At 53.4% G+C, this 23701-nt stretch overlaps 2 protein-coding genes across 20 annotated transcripts in view; both read right to left on the bottom strand.

Moving 5' to 3' along the window:
• TRPV3 (transient receptor potential cation channel subfamily V member 3) overlaps positions 1–10765 on the bottom strand; it is a 34098-nt gene extending 23333 nt beyond the window's left edge. For 5 of the 8 annotated variants that reach the window (XR_008619432.1, XR_008619430.1, XM_055090934.1 and 2 more), the window contains exons 1-6: positions 10620–10765; positions 8210–8361; positions 3711–3815; positions 3439–3525; positions 3058–3212; positions 2086–2262 (exon numbers count right to left, since the gene is read on the bottom strand). Coding sequence is in view for 6 of the 8 variants with exons in the window: in XM_055090934.1 (XP_054946909.1) it covers positions 2086–2262; positions 3058–3212; positions 3439–3525; positions 3711–3815; positions 8210–8328 (643 nt within the window). In the remaining 2 variants the exon portion in view is untranslated. Of the gene's footprint in view, positions 1–2085; positions 2263–3057; positions 3213–3438; positions 3526–3710; positions 3816–7331; positions 8189–8209; positions 8362–9857; positions 9986–10619 lie in introns of those variants that run through there. The other 3 variants (XM_055090936.1, XM_055090935.1, XM_055090937.1) reach the window with 3 other exon arrangements.
• A 3651-nt stretch (positions 10766–14416) lies between these two features.
• Positions 14417–23701, bottom strand: part of TRPV1 (transient receptor potential cation channel subfamily V member 1) — a 33294-nt gene continuing 24009 nt past the window's right edge. For 5 of the 12 annotated variants that reach the window (XM_055090138.1, XM_055090139.1, XM_055090141.1 and 2 more), the window contains 4 exons: positions 23114–23460; positions 22025–22152; positions 21359–21474; positions 14418–15342 (listed from right to left, as the gene is read on the bottom strand). In XM_055090138.1, coding sequence (XP_054946113.1) covers positions 15170–15342; positions 21359–21474; positions 22025–22152; positions 23114–23460 — 764 coding nt within the window. In that variant the 3' untranslated portion in view covers positions 14418–15169. Of the gene's footprint in view, positions 15343–15492; positions 15676–21358; positions 21475–22024; positions 22153–23113; positions 23461–23701 lie in introns of all 12 variants that reach the window. The other 7 variants (XM_055090133.1, XM_055090137.1, XM_055090135.1 and 4 more) reach the window with 5 other exon arrangements.

Genomic DNA, 23701 nt, shown 5'->3' with positions numbered 1-23701 from the left:
GGCCTCTAAACTGGGACCGGGTAAGTTTAGCCAGGCTGGATGGGGCTGACTCAGGGCCTCATAAGCCAGGTTAAGAGGTTAGAACTTTATCCTCAAGGGTATGGGAAGGCACAGAAGGCACTGAAGCAGGGAAGCGACACGATCAGAGTTTGGGGTTTTGTACATGTGTATTTTCAAAGCACTCTGGCTGCAGAATTAGAGGATGTGTTAGAAGGAGCCCAGACTTGTGAGGAGCTGTCCATCCAATGGACCCAAAGATCCTTGGGAGAAAGAGTCCTCAGGACGGTCTGTTGGGGATGGGGGAGAAGGGCTGTCTCAGGTAAGGTCCAAGCATCTGGCCTGGGTGCTGGGTGGATGATACTGTGGTGACTGAGAAACAGAACAGGGGAGAAGCAGCAGGAAGTGGGGTGTGGGAGGGACATAGACACGGTTGGTGGAGCCTACAGAGCCTCCAGACAGAAGGGACCAGAAGGCTGGGGGTGCGGGGGCCAGGTGTCTCAGAACATTACACCACAAACAGCATTTTCCAAAAGGCTGCCAACATGCCATACATAAAAACAAAGTCCTCGGGCTTCCCTGGTGGTGCAGTGGTTGAGAGTCCGCCTGCCGACGCAGGGGACACGGGTTCGTGCCCCGGTCCGGGAAGATCCCACGTGCCGCGGAGCGGCTGGGCCCGTGAGCCATGGCCGCTGAACCTGCGCGTCCAGAGCCTGTGCTCCGCAGCGGGAGAGACCCCAACAGTGAGAGGCCCGCGTATCGCAAAAAACAAAACAAAACAAAGTCCTGGTGGATCAAAGAACTAAGCATTTTTTTAAATTGGAAAATTGTTAATAACTAAACTTTTTGGGGGGAAAACCCTCTTAAGCCTTCTTAAGCAAAATCCAAAATTCTGAAGCCATAAAGAAAAAACTGACATATTTGTTTCCATAAAAATTAAAAATTTCTGTATTTCAAAAGACATCTTAAAGAAAGTTAAAAGACAAGTGATAGCCTGGGGGAAATATTTGAGATGTATAAAAGAGGCAATGTGCTTTTAAAAGTCCATAATGGATTAAGAGCTCCTACAAATCAATAAAAAGACAAACAACCTAAAAGAAAACTGAGAAACTATTATTAACAAGCACCGCACAGAGAAGAAAATACACACAGACAATACAGGAAATGAAAGATGTTTGGACTCACTGGTAATCGGGAAGATGAAAATTTGAACCTAATGAGTTTATATTTTTCACCCGCCAGACTGGCAAAAACAAATAATAATAATGGTAATACATAAATACAAATAAAACTACTTTCTCCCACGAGAAAAGTTAAGGGCCCAAGCCAGACTCCCACCTGCAAAAAGCTGAGATGTTTAGCACCCTCAGCATATCAACAAGATGGCATCCAGTTATTCTTGGGCCAATCGTTTTTGACACAAGCATGTCATAAGATCCTAGTGGGATGTTTATTGACTCCAAAAACTCAAAGACACACCTTACTGGTTATTCACAACAGACTTCCTGAGTGGGGAAACACTATCCTGAGTTTGGTCTCCCTGCCCCCTCTCCAGTCCACCTAAGAGAGGAGCCACAAAACTGAGTCCCAAATGGGGCTGTTAGCGATGATGAGGATAATGACGATACTAATAGTTACTAATGTGTTGGCCCTGCCCGGCTCTCCAGCCTTCTTGCCATCACTCAGCCCGGTCAAGCTCAGGCCCACCTCAGGCTTTCGCCCTTGCTTTGTCCTGGATCCTTCTCATCGTGCTGGCTTCGGGTCAAAGGTCACCTCTCTGACCATCCACACGAAAGCTGCCCATCCCCAGTTACTTCTGATGACATTATCTTTTGTTTTTTTGTGATTTTCTTTTCATCAATTTTTAAATTTCCTTATTTAGAAGAGCAGCTTTCATCTGTCTTGTTCACTCCTGTGTTCTGGGGCCAAAAACACTGCCTGGCACGCAGCCAGTGGTCAAGATTGTTTGCAAAATGAAGGAGGGTGCCGTGCGGTGCACTTAGTGCTTTGGGTTTCCACGACAGCATTGCCTGTGCCCCACCACCGCCAGAAATCGCTGTCTGCACAGCCCCTCCCGCAGGCGGGTACCTTCGTAGGCCTCCTCCGTGTACTTGGCGTTGATGAACCTGTCTAGGATGTTGTTTTCCTTAGCGAAGGCAAGCAGGATCCGCACGGTCTCCTTGGTGCTGGGGTTGATGTTTAACAAGGCCTTCATCAGGCAGGTCTTCCCCGTGTCCGAGGCCGTCAGCTTGTGCATGAGGAAGTCTGCAGGCAGGGTCGCAGGATGGAGCCGCTGCACAGGGGGGCCCGGCTGCCCTTGGCCCTCCCGGCCCGGGGGAAGGGAGGCCGGGGTGTGGCGGCTGCAGCCTCAGACCTCAAGAACCTGCCGCAGGCTCTCCATGGGGCTCCCTGCCCTGAGCTCCCCGCTCCCCTCTGCCCTGTCCAGCTCTTCCTCCTCCCGCCTCCTTGCCGGCTCCTCCTCCTCCTCCTCCTCCTCCTCGGTGAGCTGCCCAGAGCCTTATCAGAGACCTTTTGCTCGTTGCCTTCCGCACCGTCTCCCTGGTAGGGGGACAATCCCACCCACTGCCTGGCTTTCCACTGTCCAGCTCAGAAATCTCCAGGCCACCACCCCACACCCCAGTTTCCTACAAATAGACTTCACCCCCTTCCATTTAACTTGCTACTCTCCTGGTCCCCAAGACAGCTCGGGCCCCACCAGCCACCAAGTCTCCCAAGTCCAAACGGCACCACCCTGGACTCACTCCTCACGTCCTTGAGTCCCACCAGTGCCGCTCCCGGAAGAGCTGTGCCCCCTTCCCCAGCCCTGCGGCTGCAGTCCCAACCCTGCCCGAACAGCGGCCTTCTCCAGTTTTACCCCCATCCTCCACCGTCACCTGTCTAAGCCCTTCCATGGCTCCCCATTGCCCTCAGGATCAGGTTCGAAGTTGCCAGCCCAGCAGTTAAGGCTGGAGGGCGGGGCGGGAGGGCAGTGGGTAGGTGGACAGCAGAAGCCGAGCAGGGCCCCCAGCCCTGCACCCTCTGCCAGGGCCAGCCACTGACCAGGCACATCCAGGCTGCGGCACTGCTCACAAAGCTCCTGCAGCTCCATCAGCAGCTCCAGCAGCTTTTCCACGCAGCCCTCCGACACAGCCACAAAGATGTGTTTCTTCAGCCACTTCTTTTTGTGCCTCTGCTCTTGCTTGGCCAGGTTTGCACTGAGGCCAGAAAATGTTTCCAACTCGCCACACATGCAACCGCTGTCTCCCGTTACCCCTCCAAAGCCGCTGTGCCTACGCGGGGCTCGGCGCCAGCCCCACCGTCTGCACGTGCCTGTCACGGTGCCTGAAATCCCCTCCTTTAGTGCTGGGGGGTGGACGGAGGCGCTGGGATTCATGTTGCCCTACGCTGCTCCGGAGCGGAGCAGCGTAGGGCCAGGCTCACCTGGGACAGTTGGGATTGAATGGGGTCTCTCTCCCGTCATCCTGAGGAGATTGTGGGGAGTCCATGTCATCACAGCTGTCCAGGAGGCTGGTGGGGGAATGGGGGAATGGGGAGGACAGAGAGAGGGACAAGTTTTTAAATGGACAATGGTAGTATGCCACAAGCAGGCCTGGCTGCGTGGCCCAGGGCGAGTCACTGCCCGCCCGCGGGAGCTGAGGGCTCGGCCAGGGCAGGGGTGGGGGGCTGGCGGGCTGGCGGGTCGCGGTACTCACCACTGCCGGATGTTGGAGTCCATGGGCTTGGAGAAGATGAGGGGAGAGTTGTTGGTGACAGTGGGGTTGGGCTCGAACCCTTCTATATCCAGGAAGAAGTGTGCACTGGGGGGACACCCAAGCAAGGCCATTAGAGCTGGGACAAGGCCTGTCCACCTGTGTGTCCTGAAGCCCCACCGTCCAGGGTGCCCTCCTCACAGAGTGCTCACTCTTAGTCAGGCCCCGGCGAGCCTGGGAGGCTCAGAGCTAGTCCAGGAATGGGGCATAAATGGCGTGAGGGCGAGGCTCCCTGATACGTTGGCCCCCCCACCTGCCTGTCTCCTGCCTATCAAGAGGAACCTTTTGACTTGACCTAAAATCAAATCATTCTTCCAAAAGAGAAGACAAAGGGAGGAGCAAACCCCTAGCTGGCAGCCCGAGGCCTGGGTTCTAGTCTGCCTCTGCCTCTGCCTCTCCTCTTGCGTGACCCCAGGCAGCCACTGGCCTTCTCTGGACCAAGTATCCTCGCCTGGATGGAAAATGGCTGGGCTAGATGATCCTTAAGACCTGGACTCTGGAGCCAGTGCTGCTCCAGGACTGTCTACTTATGGACTGTCCAGCTGAAATGGGCATCAGAGGTCATCTTGTGAGATCACCTTTCCCTGCACCCCTGCAGTACCCCAGAACTGCCACCCCAAAGTTGTCACCACACCACTATGGCAGCTCTGACCCAGCGACTAACAAACACATCTGCTGGCAAAACATCCTGGTTGAGATTTGCTGACATCTCCAGGCAGAGCCCAACTCCCACACCTGCAGGTGTTTCCCCAGGACAATTGGTCCAGCTCCTGCCCTGACCTCCATCCCACCCTACCTATCTGGGTTCAGTAGTGCATGTACTCAACAAGTATTTACTGAGCATGTACAATATGCCGAGCACTATTCTAGAAGCTGCGGATACAGTGGTAAACAAGTAGACAAAAATTCCTCCCCTCACAAAGCTCTTGTTCCAGTGGGTTGGTAAGAACTGGCCCCAAGGATCAGACCAGATTATAGCACAATGAGGCCATTGCTTTTCTTGCTCTAGACCAGGGGTCCCAAACCCCTGGGGTCTAATGCCCGATGATCTGAGGTGGAGCTGATGTAATAATAATAGAAATAAAGTGCACAATAAATGTAATGTGCTTGAATCATCCTGAAACCATCCTCCCCCCGGTCCTTGGAAAAACTGTCTTCCACAAAAACGGTCCCTGGTGCCAAAAAGGTTGGGGACCGCTGCTCTAGGCAATAACACACTGTCCTTTGGCTGTAAGTTCTTCAACAGCAGAAACTACAACTGCATCATCCTAATTCTCTAGAGCCCAACATTTGTCGTGACACTCAGAAGACCTAACAATGGTTGAGTGTAAGGATGGACAGGTGAAAGATAAATGAGTGGAAAAAAGAATGGCTGGTTGGACAGATGAGTGGATGGATGAATAGATAGGTAGATGATGGATGGTTGGAAGGACGGATGGGTGGATGGATGACTGTCTGAGGAATGAATACTAGGGTGGGTAGAGAGGTAGAGAGATGGAGAGACCAATAAGCAGACAGACCAACACACCCTTAAACTGTAAAAGTTGGGAGGTTGCATCCCTCAACAGGAAGGTGAGGGCTGTGACTGAGGGAGGAGGACCTCAGTGGCTGTGAAGGTGGATGGTGAGAGCTGAGCTGGAAAGGACCCAGCTGAATGTAAGGACCTAACTCCTGGGACAGGGAGCTGCTAGACCACGAGGGCCTGTCCCATGCCTTCCCTGCTTGCCACTGCATGTGCCATATCTCACCCACCAGCATGAGCAGACAGCAAGGTCTTGGCCGGGTGACATCCTGGCTCCTGACTTGCAGCGGGTGCTGTTTGCTTATTCCTACTTTGACCCAGTCAGAAAGGCACCACCACCTAGGTGATGTTAACTCACATGCGCAGACAGACAGCTCTGTACCGTTCCTCCTGCATTTCTGTTCCTTTGAAGGCAGAGAACTAACCCCAGGCAGACTCAGGCCTGGGGAGGAGCTTATCTCTCCTACTTTGTCCAAAGAAAAGCCCAAGTGCTCTGAGCTTCAAGGCCAGTGCCTCTGCAGCCTTCATGGCCTGTGTCTGTGTCCCTGGGCAAGGTGACGCCCAGGGGGAGGTAACCATAGCAGCCACTCACAGGGAGGGGCATGATGCTTCAGAAACAGCTCCAGGTCCAAAAATTTCTCCCCAGTCTAGATTTCTTGGTGCCTTCAATTCCCCCGTTAGTACATATTTCCTTAGTGGTCAGGACTGCCTTCTGACATATAATATTTTCTTTTCTTTTTCTTTCTAAACCTGAGTGCTATACTCTGTTCTGAGGGAGTTGCCCAAACCTTTGGGGTCTGGGGAGAAGTAGGCACATGAGGTCCCTCAAAGAGCCTTGGGAAGGAGAAAGGACCACCGATTCATGAGACAGAGGTCACCTCACAGCAGGCCCTTAGCTGGGCGGGGGCCATTGGCAGAGCTGACACTGGAACTAAGTTTATGAACCAGGATGGGCTCAGAAGGGCAGCCCGACTGCAAGAAGAATCTGGGATTTTCCTGAAACTCTGTCCTCAGTCCTTCTCTGAGGTCCAAACCTCCCCTGGGAAAGTGAGAGGGGAGGGAAGAGGGGAAAGGTGGCAGGAGGGCGGCGTTGGTGGCTTAGATCCAGGATATCTCTGCTCCTACCCAGACAAGCCCTCCCAGACCCAGGCTTCCCACACGGGCCCCCGACACCTGTCTGATCGCCACATCCACCCAGTTTTCTCTCCTGCGCTCCAGGATGGAGCTTCCACCTGAATGAGCCTCTGGCACCTCTCAGCCAACATTTCACACCTGAACTTGGCTGCTTCCTCCTGACCTTGCTCCCGTTCCTCTGAAGTGCTCATGTCAGAGATGGCCCCGTCACCCCTCCAGGTCCCCCCACCGGAGGAAGGGGATGTCTCTCGGTCCTCCTTCTCCCTCCCCTCCCATAGTGGATCCGGCAGACTCCACGATCCTAATACTTCTCTGATCTGTGCCTGCTTCTCCATCCCTCACCACCAGGCTCACCACCTATCACCTGGGCAATAGTCGCAACAGACTCCCCTCCAATCCATCACCCACACAGATCACCCAGAATATCCCTTCTAAAATGCAAATCTTGCCATGCCCTCCCTCTCACACAAAATCCCTCCACAGCTCCCCACTACCCCCAATTGTCCAATGTCCTTAACAGACTGCCAAGACCCAGCCCCGGTGGGACTTATCCCCCCAAAGACACCCTCACCCACCCGGCACTTTAGTCGCATGGGATTCCTCCCTGGTTCCTGCCCCAAGCCTCTGCCCTCTCCCTTCCTGTCCACCTGCCACCATCCACTGTAACAGCAGCTCCTCAACGACCTGCCCACAGGATCAGAAAGACCTGCCCCTCCTCAGGCCCGGCCCTGCCTAGTTCACCAGGCCTCTCCCCACATTCTCCCTGGGGCCCCTCTCACCATCCACACCGTGGGCGGGGGCAGGCGTTCTTTCTCTCGCGTCCCAGTCTCCCCAGCCTGGGCCCAGCCCCCCGCCTCGTGCACAGCAATTACTACTCAAATCAAGAGAAGGGAAAGCACCAGGCTCACCTCGGCCCAAAAAGGGGCCTGGGACGGGGCCGAAGAGGCAGGGCAAATGGGCCAACCTAGACCCGGGGGCCCACCCGGGTCCAAGGGAAGCGCCGCGGGGTTGAAGGAGGGGCATCAGGCTTCAGGGGCACCGAATCGGCTGAGGCGGGGACGGCAGTGGAGGCAGCTCAGGGAACAGCTGTGACCCCGGAGAAGTACTTTCTCTGCTCCCGCCACCTCCGTGTCCTCAGCTGGGAAGTGGTCATAACCGTCCCAGCCCAGTGCAGTTCCCAGGGGCCCTGGGGCGTGACAATGACGACGAAAACAACGAAGACAAAGTTCAAGGTAGCAGAACACTATCAGCGCCAACATGCGCCGTGCCGAGCACGTTGTTGGCACAATTGCAATTAACTGTTACTCTATGGGCTGGTGCCGTGGCTGGTGTCCCCCTTACACAGGTGGGGTTGGAGAGCCCGAATTACCTGGCTAAGCACCCAGTGGATATGAAAGCCCCCAGTGGACTTGAAAAATGTATGCTGTAGGGGGTCCCTGCTACCTGGAATTTCCACCCACCTTTCTGCTCCTTATCCCAAGGATGGCTCCAGCAACTCCCCACCTCCCCCAGGAGCCTTTCTGAATGTTTCTGCCTTGGTGCCCCTGGACCCTCCAGGGAGGCCTCCCTTGATTATTCCAGTCATACTAACCTCCCGAGCTCAGCCCCAGAGTATGCAGTGCTGTCCCCCCTACACCCCCCATTATACCTGGCTGGGCACCAGGCCACGCCAGATGAGACTGAGATTCTCAGGTCCGCCCCAGGCAAGGGGTCCCTGAAGGTGGGTGCCAGGCTCCTCCTGTGCCCCTCACAGCGCAGCACCCAGGCCCGAGCCTGCCGGTCCTACCTCTTCTTGGTGGGGGTGATCTCTGCCGGTCTCTTCTCCTGCAGGATGGCAGTGTTCCCACTGGGGAGAGTAGCTATTCTGCCCACGAGAGGCACCATCTCCCTCGGGTGGGCATCCATGGCTGGAACACAACCGCAGCACAGATGCTCAGGCTGAAGGGACAGAGAGGAACTTCAGAACCCCATGTAGCGCCATATGGCCCCTGCTCATACCCCCCAGGACGGGGAGCTCACTGCCTTCCCAGGCCACCACCCCTTCTCAGGGACAGGGAGACTGTCCCCACAGCTTCCCCTGCTCCCTGCTTCAGCACCCCTGCTCCTTTGGGTCCTAGGAGAGCCCAGCAGAGCTTCCAGGTAGAGATCACCATGCCCTTGACCTCTCTCCAGACATCCTCTCCAGCCCCACCAATCTCCAGGTGGATTCCTGAGGATTAGCTCTGCTTTTTCAACGTCCTTCTCAGGTTTTGTGTTTAGAATTCTCCTCAACAGAGCAGGAATGTCACCTCCTTTCCTCTAGACACTATGCTCCTAGTAACACAGCCTCAGGCTGCTCCGGTTTTTTAATTTCTCACCCCCCTGGTGCTCTCTGCCACTAACACACTGATCATCTTTCTCCCCCACCCTGAGTGTAACCAGCCACGTGCCTATCTGTCCACCTGGAGGGAGCAGCTGAGCCCCAGCCCCCTCTGTCCAGACCTGCTTTACTGATGCTCGGTAAGGGCTGGACCCCATGCGGGGCTTGGAGGGAGGTACTGGGAAGAGGAACTGATATGTCTTCTAAGGAGACTGAGGGGAACTTCGAGCTTTCTGCTGGGGGGAGGGCTGTCCACGCAGAGGCGACAGCCTGAGCAAAGACCAGGGCTCAAGAAAGTTCGGCGAGTGGCAAGGAGCTGGTGTGGCTGGACCTGTGCGCAGTAAGAGGCTTGGGAAGCGGTTGGGCCTGAAGCAGGAGCTGTGGCTGAACCTGGGGCCAGCGGGGACGTGAGAGGGATCCAGGTCCTATAGGAGACAGCACAAGGGAGATGCAGGAGACCAGAGGCCAGGACGAGGCTGCTGTGGGGGCCAGCGGGGAGGTGGGCTGGCCATAGAGGAAGAGGTGGGCAGGGGAAAGGGCTGTGGGGACAGGAGGTGACTCTGCAGTTAGCGGGGGCCATTCTCAGCTCGAGCCACCCTCAGAGAGCTCCCTCAGAGTCACAGGGAGCCGGGGCAGGGGGGCGGGGCGGTGATTTCTGTAAGAAGAGCCCAGCTGGGTGGAGCTGGGGCCATTGGTGATCCTGACCCAAATAGGAGAGCCCCCTGGAGGCAGTGTCTGGATCGGTTGTCTGCAGACTGCAGTGAGGCTTGGAAATGGGAGCGCCTCCTCCCCTGCCCGAGCGCCCCACCCCACTAAACGTGAGCAATCTTGGGAGAGGAACGTCATCCAGGGGGTGCCCCGGAGTGTAGGCACCTAGAGGCAGGGAGCTCTGGGGAGCCCTTAAGCATCCTATTGGGAGAGGATCGTCAGCACACAGGTCCCTGGCCATATCCACAGTCACAGCCTCATAAGGATGGGCCGCCTTTACCACCTCCCTCAGCCCCAAATGACCTGTGGGGCTAAAGGCTGGGCTGGGCCAACACTGGAAGGGAGGGATGGAGGGCATGTCCCTTACCGCTCCCTGGGCCTCTGTTTTCCCTTCTGAAAAATGGGTTGAATGGCCCCCCTATGTCTCTCATCCATGACCGCTGGCTGCTCCATCTTCTCTGCCCTGCCCGGTGAGTACGGGATAGTCCTGGCCTGCTGGAGCAGGAGGGGGTCAGAGAACTCTGGCCGGGGACTGCAGCAGCTCTAATTAGCTCCCTGAGTCACCCCATAAACCTGCGTTCCCACCTGCTGGACTCTCTTGCAGGCCTGGCCCTCACTCTATCTGGAATTGGGCGTCCTCACCTGGGAAGTGCCTCCCAAGACCTGGTACTGACTGGAATGGCCTTTCCTGGGAGACTGACCAGGCCCGGGGGGCCACAGGGCCCACCCCCCGTCCGGGGCATGCTGACTCAGCTCCTATGAGCCGCCTGTGCCCTGTCCCTCTCAAGCTCTGGGGCCATCTCATCCCATCCTGAGCTCCCATCACACTGCTGCCCTGGAGAGCCACGTCCCTGGGGCCTGCGGGGGTGACAGGAGCCTCACCTCTGCCCTGGGCAGCTATGACTGTCCTCCCACCCCAATATCTCCAAATCTCAGGGAGGGGAAAGTTTCCCACATCCATCATATCCTGTGCTCTCACACACTCCCTGTGGCCAAGAGCTCACATTCAGCTTTGTTTCCCCTGCTAGAGACCCAAGTTCCCTCCCAGCCCTCCCCTGAGGCCAGTTGGCAGAGGGACACCTGAGGTCTTCGCTCCGGGCACCCTGGGGCCTTGGAGGGCACTGGCTACCTGTTCGGCAAGACTCCCCTGGTGAGGTCCAGGTGGCAGTGGCGGCCCTTGTTCTCAGATCACCGCATGTCCGGGGCCCAAGGCCCCCCAGTAGGATTATAGCTGAGGTGGTGAGAGGCTCTCATCAGAGGCAGAGGGATGGCTGGAATGAGGCGTCAGAGGCAGAACTTGCTGGGTCACCTGCCCTTGATGCCAGGCAGGCCACGCCCACCAGCCACAGCTGCGACGCCCGCCCACCGCCCTCCTGCCCTGCCTGAGTCAGCCCCACGCCCACAGGGCAGCCTCACCCCGGCCCAGGAGAAGGCGGGGGAGGCAGCAGGTGCTGAGGCTGGAGTTTTGGTCCCAACTCTTCCCTCTCCTGTATTTGATACTTCCCATCATGGGCCTCATAATAACTACTTCCCAAGGATGCTGTGAGAAGTCAGAGATCCTGCTGGTAGGAGGGCCAAACGAACCGTCGAGTGCTCAGCCCCGACCTCTGGGAGGCAAGGCCACAGCCAGGGCTGGCCCGGTTGACCTCACAATGGCCACCCCCAAGACTTGTTTTCCGTCCTTCAAAGTCTGCGATCAAGTCCGCTCAGAGACAGAGGAAGTCCCCATTCAATGCTTCCCACCAGAAATTATGCACCGCAGACCTGGGTGGCAGACAGCATCACCTCTAGACTGTATGACCTTGGGCAGGTCATTTCTCCTGAGACTCAGGTTCCTCGGTGTGAAACGTGCAAAATAAACCCACCTTGCGGAGCTACCACGGGGCTTAAATGAGAGAACATGTAGAAAAGGTGAGAACAAGGCCCAGAGCACAGAAAGGACTCCATAAACAGTGACAGCTATTAACTATTATTGTTTTTGTCCTGCATTCGTTCTCCCAGCAACTGCCAGGCCACCTGCTTCCAAGGCCAGAGCATCAGGGGAAGGGAGACTCTGAGCCCTCCCTCCCGGCCCAGGCCACAGCTGGGAGTGGGGGTAGAGCAAGGCTGGGGTGGCCCTGCTGCTCTCCAAGAGTCACTCAGGAATTACACACCTGTTCCCACAGGTAAGGCAGGACTGGGATGGAGTAGGAAGTCTCCGCTGACAGGGATGGCACCGGTGACTGATGTGCCAGGGACGTCCTCGGCTGCCAAAGGGGGCAAGTTCCCTTGATCTCTTGTCACAAGCTGCCAGGCCTGGGCAGAGGCAGGAGGTGGGTCAGGCTTCTGGCCGTGGGACAGCAGGACCTGTGGCCAGTAAGGGGCCGAAAACCAGGCTCCGGGGCCAACAGCCTTCAGCTGTGGGTGAAGTAGGGGGCTGCTTTGGCAGTTGAAGTCAAAGGAGCCCCAAAGTTCCTAAGCGCACATCCCAGTCTCATCACTGCCTGAAACTCCATTAAAGCCGGATGTCGGACCAAACACAGCCCGCCCTCTATTGCTCCATTAATTGCCCCTCCTGTCTCAGCCCCTCCCCCCTCCCTGCTCGCTTCGGGCTGACTCCCTCTGAGCCCTAAGGGTGAGGCTGTTGCCCAATCTCAGCACCTGCGTTTTGCCTTGTGTTAGCACATCTTCTCAACAGCCAGGCTGGCTCAGAAGGCCTCTGTCTCCCACCCAAAGGTACACAGTGTGCCCAGCAAGGAGAAAAGGGAGCCCCCTCCGCTGGGTGTGGAGCAGGGGCTGGTCTGCATTCAATCCTATTTAATCCAACACATCATGAGAGCCTACAGTGGGAGGCCAGGCAGGGAAGCCAGGGGCCAGCGTGGGGTTCCGAACTGGGGAAAGTGGTCTCTCTACCCTCAAGGAGCTGTGAGCCACGTGGGAGCCAGGCTCGGGCAGGAACTGTAACCCCACCGGACAGGTTACAAGGACAAAGAGGACTCAAGCCACCCAGGAGGAGGAAGTGCTTCTAATGGGAGATGGGGGAGCGATTCAGAGAAGAGCATTTGGGTTGGACCTGGGAGGAGGGAGGACAGTCTACACAGGGAGAGCCACGGAGCAGGCACTCAGAGGCAAGAGACACAGGCACGTTCAAGCTGTGGTGACGAGTTTGGGCAACATCTAAACTCAAGTCTGGCTGCAGCCAACTGAGTGGCCCCAGGCCACTGAGTCAGCCCTGACCCCTTAGGGGGACACACCAGGCAAGTGTTGAGAAGACCCCCCCACACACACACACACACACCTCCCAAGCCCTGCAGACATCAGGCCCAGGCTGCAGGCCCACAGGTACCCTCTCCTCCAGGAGGGAGAAGGGAGAGGAGGGGTCTCGGGGGAGGGGGTGCAGCCAGGGAGGGGCCGACTTCTTGACCTGCTCTAGAAAATGCCTCACTTGGTGCAGTGAGGAAGGAGGGGGGACCAGGAGCCAGGCAGAGTTCCATCAGCAGCCTCAGGCCGGAGCAGACCCACCCAATGGTCAGCATCGGGTCCGTCTGTATCCCAGTGGCCACAGCTGGCCCTGGTTTAGCAGCGCTGAGCAGCCCTCCCATCAGGGATTCTGGGTGGTGACTGACTAATGCTGCCTCCGCGTGATGGAGAGTGGAGGACACGGGAACGGAGAGAGATCAAGAGACGGTGACAGATAAAAAAGACCAAGCTAGTTGCAGGGGTGTCCTCCTTTAAACAACCCGGGTTTACACAAAGGTTGTAATCATTCGTTTTACAGAAGAACACCCACAAGATTCCTTCCAGTGCTGAGTTTGGAGGTTTGATCCAATTTGCAGAAATTTGAAAATATCTACTGCCTGCACGTTTTCTGAGGAAGGCCTACGGGTAAAGCAAGGAGTCCCAAACCCAAACAGGAAGCAGAAGCCCGCACATCTCCCTTCCAACCCTGGGCTAGGCTGGCATGCCCCAGCCCGTTCTCTGCCATGCAGCCTGGCACCACAGTCAAGTTCGGGCTTTGGAGTCAGATTTGCCTGGGGTCAGACCCAGGCATTGCTGTTTACTCGCTGTGTAAACTTACTAACTGTTCCAGTCTCAGTTTTCTCATCCCTAAAATGGAGCTAATAATAGCTCTTCATGGGCTATTAGGAAGCTTAAAGGATAATGAACGTGGAGCACTTCGCATAAACACTCCCTGCGTTCTAGCCGTCAGTGTTCTTCTGCTCATTTGCCCTGGTCTGGCCATGGCTCACTACACGCCTGGCCACTTCGTCCGCCAGACTCAGGATCCTCTGCTGGGCTTGTGTGTGGAGGTAGACGTGCTTCTGGAGAACTTGGAGGACGGGGTCCCAGTGTTCCCTCCGGATAGACCTCTCACAAAAGGGCTGAAGCCCGGCCGCAGCTAACGTCATCCTTCATCTTGAGAATCAACATGCAACAATTTCACGACTAGGCAGCTCATTCCACACTCCACAGACATAACACAACCCGCCAGTGTTTGGGACAGAGGGCTTTCCTAGATCATTCTTTCTTACATTCAAGTCCATAAAGCAGGGATCCTCAAACTTTTCCATAAAGGGCCAGAAAGGAAGTATTTTAGGCTTTGCAAGCTATTCAGTCTCTTGCAACTGCTCAGCTCTGTGTTGTAGCATGAAAGCTGCCAGAGACGGTACAGAAATGAATGGTTGCCTTGTGTTCTAATAAAAGTTTGTTAACCGAAACAGGTGGCAGGCCAGATTCGGTCCCTGGCCCACAGTTTGCTAACTATGGTAGGTGTATGCATGCGGGAGTGCCCTCACCCACGGGTAACGACTAAAGCATGACCAGAGGCTCCTAGCCATACAAGGTAGTACACACACGCACACACACGTGCACACACAGACCACATGGAGCCAATGAGCTATGCCGGCTCAATGACTGACATGGAGTTCACACTTGATATGACATATGTATTTATTTATGTACTTATCTGATGCATGGCAGGATGAGTAGAGGCGGAAGTAGGTACCACTGCAGGCGAGCAGGACCATGGCCACCACACAGGGAGGATCATTAAAAAAATTCTTGCCACGTGGCTTTGGGACACGGTTCTGCACTTTTATTTGAACAGTGATAGAGCTAATATTTTTGGAACTGTGATGGATCACACAGAAGGAGGGAGTCGCTCCGGAAACACCTGATTCTGGCAGAGCTGGGAATGGGGCCAGGTTCCCCCACCTTCTCGGAGGAGCAACCACCGTTACCCCCAGACCACTCTGGACAGGGGATATATTAAGCACAAACTAGACAAGGGCTTCGGCATTTTATCTCAAAGAAGTGTTTTGCTCTAAAAGGTGTTTCCCCGGGCTTCGCTGCCTTTCACTTCCAGGAATATAAAATCAAAGGAAACTGGGGCATCGCATACATGCACGTGGCGATTTCTCATTCGCCATGTTTGATAAAGTCAGTAAAAACCGGAAAGCAATATTCTTTTGTGTTAGGAGAGTCAGTTGGGGACAGTGAGGGTTGCGTGACTCTCTCTACCCGTGCATCCAGCCATGCCTCCTGCAGCTTGTTCCGTGCGGTCTAGGAAAGGGCCTGCGAGGAGGGTGCTGGTAGGGCCAGGCTGCTGAGGCATCACTGGTGGCCCCTACACACCCTCCTACCGGAGACAGTGGGCTTTCCTAAGGGGCCCACAGGGTTGAGAGCACCCTGTGTGGTCCCTCACTTCTCCCCTAGAGCAGCGGAATCCTTGATGATCTTGGCATCTTCGGGCTTGAGGGACCCCGCAAAGTGCTTCAGATGAACTTCCTCAGGCTGGGTAGGGTGTCTTTCTCGAGTACTTGCATCTCTTAAGAGGGGAACCAGGGCAAAGTTCTTCCAGTTCCTCCCTGCAGCTGAAAGATGAAACACTATTACTGCCTTGGAAGAAGCAAAACGATACCAAACAGTGGTTTGCTGGCATTACCACCCTCCAGATAAAAGGGGGCAGAAGCACATCGGTGCTTCCGGAGCACAGGGGTCAGTGCCATTTCCTCTTTCCTCACCTGATCAAGGAGCCTCATCTGCTCTGGCAGCTCCTAAATTCTCCTCCTCGACCCCACCCTGACGTGCTTGTGTGGCCTCAGGATTGTCCAGTGCCTGCTGCTCTCAGCCTCGGTTTCCTCCCTGCCCACGTGGGAGGGAGAGCAATGCTGGGGCTGCCCTGGGAGCGGCTCCACACAGGTCAGCTGCAGGGTGATGAACACCAGCCAAAGAATCAGGATTTGGGGTTCAGGCCCCACCAGGGAATAGCAGATTGGGAACAATGCCAAGGGAACCATGGTGACACTGGGCCTTGAAGTGGGCTCTCATGTGTGGCCTGAAATCCCAGGAAGCCCCTGAGGGGGACCCACCGTCACCCGCATAGCGATCTCCAGCCCCTCCCTCCCCCCAGCAACCTCAGAGAAGTGACAGCCAAGAGGAACAGCTGTACGTGCTCTCCTTCCACTTGCCAGAGCCCCGGTCAGCCAAGCCTTCTGGCTGGCCATCTTGGGTCTGATCTTTCTAGAAAACCAGCCTAAATTCACACCTTTCGCCCTCAGGCCACAGTTCAGGCTCCTCTGCTGGTGTGCTGCACTGGTCACATCTCAAAGGCATCAGGAAAATGGGAGGCTGGGCCCATTGTGACCTCCCAGCTGAATTCTCCAGGCCTTGGGTTTCCCCTGGGCCCGCAGGTGGACACTGGCCTGCAGCCGTCCACCACAGCCTGATACAAGCACCAGGAGGATGTTTCAGGGAAGGCATAGAAGGAAGCCTCCACGGGGAGACAGGCCAGGTGCTCACTGAAGACACCATCTTCTGGCTGGATGGATGGTGGGGATACCCGCCTCAGAGACCGCTCGGCCCAGCTCCAGTCCCTGGGCCCCAAAGAAGGCATGGGGCTCCTACTGCCTGCTTCCCGCGGTCCTGGTACGAAGACCCCCTCACACGCTCTCCCTAGCTCAGCTACTGACCACTTTCCTCCCTGCCCTTTCTCTCTTGCGGTCCCTCACCCCTTCCCAATCACACGTGTTATGTGGGTGGGCCGAGTTCTTTGTTACCTGAATAATCTGCCTATTCATTATGGGAGTTTCCACTGTTACAAGGTTGTATAGGAAAACAAAAGGTGTGAAACCAGGGATCCTCTAACCATCTCCTAGCCCCTCCCCAAGTAACATGAGTGTGTGTGTATCCCTGCCACTGGATCAATGTCTTTATTAATAGCACAGTGAATGTGCGATGCCTCAAACAGCCAACAATGTCATGCAAACACCGTGCAAATCAACTGCAAAGTGAAACAGCAAATCTTGTAAAAAAGGTGTGTGGTTTCATGAAATCAATAAGAGCAACGTTGGAAAACTACTCAAATCACTTGCGAAGCCATCTTTGAATGGCTCTGTGGTGAAGCTGGACCAGTTAACAACCGAAAAAGAGATAATAAGTATTATGACATGACATGGGGAGTGCTTCTAATGAAACTTGTGGAGAAAGTATAGGACTGCAGGAGGCCCTTGGGAGCACTGATGAAGCCCTTGAGTAGTTTTCCAAAAGTAAGCCTCTTAATAAAATAGATTTCCACTTCCAGCTCTGATGGAGTATCTAGTACTGGGCTAGCTATCCCGCTATAAACAATCATAAAACTGGACAAAATACATGCAGCAAATGTCTTCAGGCATAAGACAACAGACTGAGAAGCTGCAATTGCTGAGAGAAGTGAAATTCACAGGGTGAGCCCTGTGATCGCCCTAACGTATTGCTTAGGGACAAGTTCTCAGACTACAGGGCAGTGAGCTGGAGTCTAAGCAGAGTGTGGCAGTGCCTCTGGGCTAAGGAAGAAGGGAGCAGAATTTTGAGCAGCCATAGCAGCTAGAATCTGTGGGACAGGGTGCAGGAGAAGAGGAAGAAGGGATCTGCAGGGGTAGAGGTCCAGAAGCCTTTGGGGTGCGGTCCCCCCAAGTCCTTGGCTGACAGTTGGGCTGTACTTGCACAGGCTTCTCAGACAGTGGCTGCCATGGGGTTGAAAGTGGGACAGATACACCAGAAGTTGAGCTGTACTGAGGGATATTGGAGATCCAGCTCTGCCAGTGGAGAAACCTCCTCACCACCCTTTTTCTACTCTGAGGATCAAGCTAAAATACCAGAAATACCCTCCTTACTATACATGCACTAGAGTAAGATCTACTCAAGACCCACCCTAAAAAGCCTCAAACCAAGCCCCGACAAGATCCACAGTGGAAACAGTTTGGAGGTTGAGTCCTACAAGTTTGATGGGATTGGCAAATACCTTGGCATTTCCACCGATCTACCACAATAAAGGTTAAAACTAAGCCTACACAAGTTCAAGGTGATTCATCAGTAACTGAACTGCCAACTAGGATAAAAATTCAATCAACTGTCTCTACAACATATTATTACAATGCCCAGTATACAATTTAAAGTTACTAGACATACAAGAAACAAGTAAATGTGACTCACAGCCAGGAAAAAAATAGCCAATAGAAACTGACCCTAAGATGGCCCAAATGTTGGATTTAGCAGATTTAGTAGGTGGACAATCAAAAGCAGTTATTATAAATATGTTTGAAGAACCAAAGGAAAACATAAGCTTAATGAGGGAACAGCTAAGGAATCTCAGGAGAGAAATGGAACCTATAAAAAAAAAGAACCAAATAGAAATTCCATAAGCAATAGCCTAACACTTGAAATGTAATATTCACTGGATGGGCTTAATAGCAGTTTAGAGATGACTGAGGAAAGTGTCAATGAATTTGGAGACAGATCAATAGAAATTATCAAATTTGAGAAATAGAAAAAAATTGAGGAGAAATGAACAAAGCCTCAGAAACCCACAGGACAATATCAAATGGTCTAACATGCATGTAAAAGGAGCAGATAGGGAGACTAAAGCAAAGTGTATATAGTTTCCAAAATATGTTTCCAAACATATTGATGTACAGATCCAAGAAGCTCAGCAAACCCCAAGCAGGATAAAACCAAACCTAAGCATATCTTAGTCAAACTGCCGAAAACCAAAGATGAAGAGAATGTTTTGAAAGCAGCCGGGGCTGGGGTTGGGGGCGGGGGCGGGGGGAGGGCGGGGAGACACACTACAGACAGGAGAACAGCAATGCAAATTACGGGTGAATTTTCATCAGAAACAATGGAGGCCAGAGGACAGCAGAGAATCATAGTTTAAGTGTTAAAATTAAAAACAACAACAACAAAACCCTGTTAACCTAGAATTCTATAGCCAATGAAAATAACCTTCAAACATGAAGATGAAATCAACATTTTCAGGTAAACAAAAGCTGATATAAAACTAATCTATACGGATAGAAATTAGATAGTTACCTGGAATGGGGAGGGTGGAATTGACTACAAAGGGGCATGAGGGTCTTTCTGGGGTGATGGAAATGTTCTGCATCTTGAGTGGGGTAGTGGTTGCCTGAGTGTGTACATCTGTCAAAACTTATCAAACTGTGCATTTAAAATGTGTGCATTTTATTGTATGTAAATTACATCTCAATAAAGTATACTTTTTAAAGTTTGTGAAATATAAAAAAATGAGCTTCTCTATGAAGCAATATCAAACATGCAGTGTCATGCTAACAGGCAAGTTTGCCTGAGAAATCATGCCCTTTCCCCGAACGAGCAAAAAAAAAAAAAAAAAAAAAAAACTATCAACACTTGATTCATTTGTTCATTTAAGAAGTAGCAACATTGGGCTTCCCTGGTGGCACAGTGGTTAAGAATCCTCCTGCCAATGCAAGGGACACGGTCAACACTTGATTCATTTGTTCATTTAAGAAGTAGCAACATTGGGCTTCCCTGGTGGCACAGTGGTTAAGAATCCTCCTGCCAATGCAAGGGACACGGTTTCGAGCCCTGGTCCGGGAAGATCCCACATGCTGCGGAGCAACTAAGCCCGTGCGTCACAACTACTGAAGCCTACATGCCCAGAGCCCGTGCTCTGCAACAAGAGAAGCCACCGCAATGGGAAGCCTGTGCGCCGCAACGAAGAGTAGCCCCCGCTCGCCGCAACCAGAGAAAGCCTGCACACAGCAACCGAGACCCAACGCGGCCAAAAATTAATAAATAAAATAAATAAATTTGTTTTTAAAAATTAAAGAAAAAAAAAGAATTAGCAACATCAGCAAATTGGCAAAGTAGGCAGCTCCAAACACCCATGCCTCCACAAAAACATTTTTTAAAAAGGCAGAAACTTTAGAACCAATGCAGTCAGAACTCTGGGAAACAGTCCAAGGTTTAGAGCAACTTAAAAATGTTAGGGAGCTAAAACTACAAAACTCTTAAAAACAAAAACAAAAACAACACAGGGGACAATCTTCCTGACATTGGATTTGACAATGATTTATTGGATATTACCCCAAAAGAATAGGCAACAATGGAAAATCATAGATAAATTGGGCTTCATCAAAATAAACGTTTTGTACATCAAAGGGCAACTCACAGAATCGGAGAAAATATTGGCAAATCATGTATCTGATAAAGAATTAATATCCAGAAGATACAAAGAACTCCTATAACTCAACAATTAAAAAAAAAATGTTTTAATGGGCAAAGGGCTTGAATAGGCATTTCTCCAAAGAATATCTATAGATGGCAAATAAGCACTTGAAAAGGTGTTCAAAATCATTAGTCATTACGGAAATGTAAATCAATGAGATACTACTTCACATCTATTACGATGGCTATAATCAAAACAAAAACAGGAAATAACAAGTGTAGGTGAGGATATGAAACCCTGGTACGTTGCTGGTGGGAATGTAAAATGACTCAGCTGCTTTGGAAAACAGTTTGGCAGTTCCTCAAAAAAGTTAAACCTAGAATTACCACATGATCCAGCAGTTCTACTACCACCCAAGAGACTGGAAAGTTGGAAATCTAAAAGAATCTCGTACACTAGTGTTCACAGGATTATTCACGCTAGCCTAAAAGGTGAAAACAATCCCAATGTCAGTGAACAGATGAATGGATAAATAAAATATGGTATATACATTCCATGGAGCATTATGGAGTCAGACACAAAAGGACAAACATTGTGTGATTCCTCTTATATGAAGTACCTAGAATAGGGAAATTCATAGAGACAGAAAGTAGAATAGAGGTTACCAGGGGCTGGGAGGAGGGTGAAATGGAGATAACTGCTGAATGGGTACAGAGTTTCTCTTCGGAATAATGAAAACATTCTGGAAATAGGTAAGGGTGATGCTTACACAACACTGTGGATATAATTAATGCCACCAAATTGTACACTTTTTAAAAAATGGTTGAAATGGCAAATTTCACGTTATATATATTTTACCACAACTTTAAAAAAAAAGAAAAACAGACTTAGTGCAGGGTTGCAATGCTAACTCAAAATGTGTTCAATATAAGACTAGGTTTGTCTCATTTTTAGGTAAATATCTTCCATCGGACCTTTCATTTCATGTCCACTGTTAAAATGTTTACCATTAATGGTTAAAGGACTTTTTTGGGGTAGCGATTCTCCACAGGGCTCCTCTGTTCAAGGTGTAAATTTTCTCCTCCCACTCTTCCCTCCTCTGCCTGCCTGGATGTGTTGGGCGAGGTGAGAGTCCCTGTTTGTGCCCGGAAGCCTCACGGAGCTGAGGGCAGACGCTGGGTGGGAGGACTGGGGAGGAGGAGACAGGGCACCCACAGGGAGGCTGGACGTGGGCTGGCGGCTTCCTCTGGGGCACTGACAACCAGGGGGGCGCGCAGAGCCAGCAGGCACGGGCACACGGAGCAGCGGGCCGTGCAGGCGGGCGAGAGCGCACGGGCGCGCCCATGACTATGCGGGTGGCTGACACCTGGGGCTGCTCCAGGAGTGGGGGACCCCAAGGCTTCAACTGCCCGCCTCCCCCTCACCTCGGCCCGACCGCAGGGAGAAGCTCAGGGTGCGTTTGATGCCCTCACAGTTGCCCGGGTCTTCATTGATGAGGCCCACGTTGGTGTTCCAGGTGGTCCAGTTCACCTCGTCCACCCTGCAAGGGGAGGAGGTGAGGGAGCACGGAGCTGGTGGTCCACGGCCAGCTTCCCAGCCCCGCAGGCCACGCCCGTAGACCAGGATGGGGAGACACAGCTGGCGAGAGGAGGGCCCAGAGGGGCCTGCCTTTTGGACACCACCCCAGAAGATGAGTTCTCTGACCACACTGTGGGACCCACGAACTTTAAAGATTGGATTCCTGGTTCCGACCCTGATCGCTAGGTGACCCCTTCTGGACACCTCATTTTCCAGTATTTCATGTCTGGGTCCCACCATCTGGGATCTATGGTTGGGCCCCTGTGTCCACAGTCAACCCCTTGGGCAGCCCCTGTACCTACAGCTGCCTTGGGAGAGTCCTTTATGTTCATGACTGGGCCCAAGAGACCCTGAGAAAGGCTTATGTTCCCACAGCTGGTTCCAGGTGGGTCCTCCATACCCGTGCTAAGCCCTGGAATGGCCCCTGTACACACAGCTGGCTCTGGGTGGGTCCCAGTATCCATAGCTTAGCCCCCAAGTTCCCCAAGCTTTGATTCTTGCCTGGGAATTACCTGAAACACCACCTGTAGTCGTCCTGGCCATCAGCTGTGTACCCCACCTGCAGCAGCTTGCCTGAGCGAAAGGCCTTCCTCATACACTTAAGGAAGCTCTTCTCCGTGTCCAGGATGGTGATGGCTCTCTGCAGGACGACACAAAAGGCAGAGGGGCAGAGGGTTCATCCAGGAGCCGCCCCTGGCTGCCAGTGCCACCTGCCAAGATCAGCGTCTGCAGGGTCTCTCCCCGTCCCTGCGCCTCCGAGCCGGACCTCCAGAACCCCCTGCACCAGGCTGGTTCCCACAGCCAGGCGGGTGCACAATCCACGGATAGAGCTCAGACCTGCACAGGCGCTGCTGGTGCCTTCCGGGTCTGGGCAGGTCAACCATGAGTTAGATGGAGTGTGCCAGCCCCAGTCCCTCCCCGAGGAGCTCACAAAGGGGCAACGTAGTGTAGTGGTTAAGAGCAGAGGCTCGGGGGTGAGACGGCCTGTGCCAAGTCCTGGCTGGACCACTTACTGGTTACCTTGGACACAGATACCTAACTTCTCTACGCCTCGTGCCTTCATCCAAAAACGGGGAGAGTGAGAGTGCCCTCTTGGTAGCATTATTGTAGAATTAAAGAAAGCATGTAAGTAAGACACTTAGAACAGTACCTGGTGTAGAGCTAGTGCTACTTAAGAAGAATGATGCTTTTATTATTAGTTGGAAAGGCAGATGCAGACCAGGTGTCTCAAAGATGCAGCTCTCAGGGCCCATCCCATATTAGCTGCTTCCTGAGTCTGGTCTCTGGTGCCCACTCTAGATGGAGTTCCTCTGCAACAGGCACCCCCGTGGGGTTGAACCCTCCATCTCCTCCCACCAGGGACTGCCCAGCCCACAGTAGACACAGAGTCTGCAAACACCCGCTGGTGACCCTGGGCAGGGACCCCTGTGGGAGGAGCCAGAGGGAGCCAACTGAGGGAGAGGCTGCTGCCTGAGCCCGAGGCCTGGCTAGGCTTTCTGCACCCTCCCCAAAGCGTGCAGGGGCCCGTGCACCCAGCTGTGTTGAGCAGCAGCCAGAGCAGCCGACGCCCTCGTGCTGCACACACCCCGCCAAGCACCCACCTGCAGCTTCCAGATGTTCTTGCTCTCCTGTGCGATCTTGTTGACCGTCTCACCCATGAGGGCAATGAGCATGTTGAGCAGGAGGATGTACGTGAGAATCACGTAGGCCAGTAACAGGATGACAAAGACAGCCTTGAAGTCATAGTTCTCTGTGAACTCCAGGTCACCCATGCCGATGGTGAACTTGAACAGCTCCAGACACGTGGAGTACAGGCTGTTGTAGGAGCTGTCGGATGGCCGGCAGCCAGGACCTCGCCACCTGTGCGACATCGACTCAGCCGACACAGAGTCATTCTTCCCATCCTCAATCAGTGTCACCACCGCTATAGGGCATGGGGAACATGTGGCTGGATGGAAGCCAAGACCCCAGGTTCCCCAACATGCACACCCACTACCCCCAGGATGGGTCTGCGGCAGGAACTCTAGCTTGGCTATGAGGCACCTTTGTGTGATTTTTGTTTTTAAAAGCACTCCCTTCGAGGCTTCCCTGGTGGCACAGTGGTTGGGAGTCTGCCTGCCGACGCAGGGGACATGGGTTCGTGCCCCGGTCCGGGAAGATCCCACATGCCGCGGAGCGGCTAGGCCCGT

The sequence above is a fragment of the Physeter macrocephalus genome, chromosome 14 (genome assembly GCF_002837175.3).
Source record: "Physeter macrocephalus isolate SW-GA chromosome 14, ASM283717v5, whole genome shotgun sequence".
Taxonomy (NCBI): domain Eukaryota; kingdom Metazoa; phylum Chordata; class Mammalia; order Artiodactyla; family Physeteridae; genus Physeter; species Physeter macrocephalus.
The sequence above is the reverse complement of the archived record's forward strand: the minus strand, read 5'-3'. Positions and strand labels throughout refer to the sequence as shown.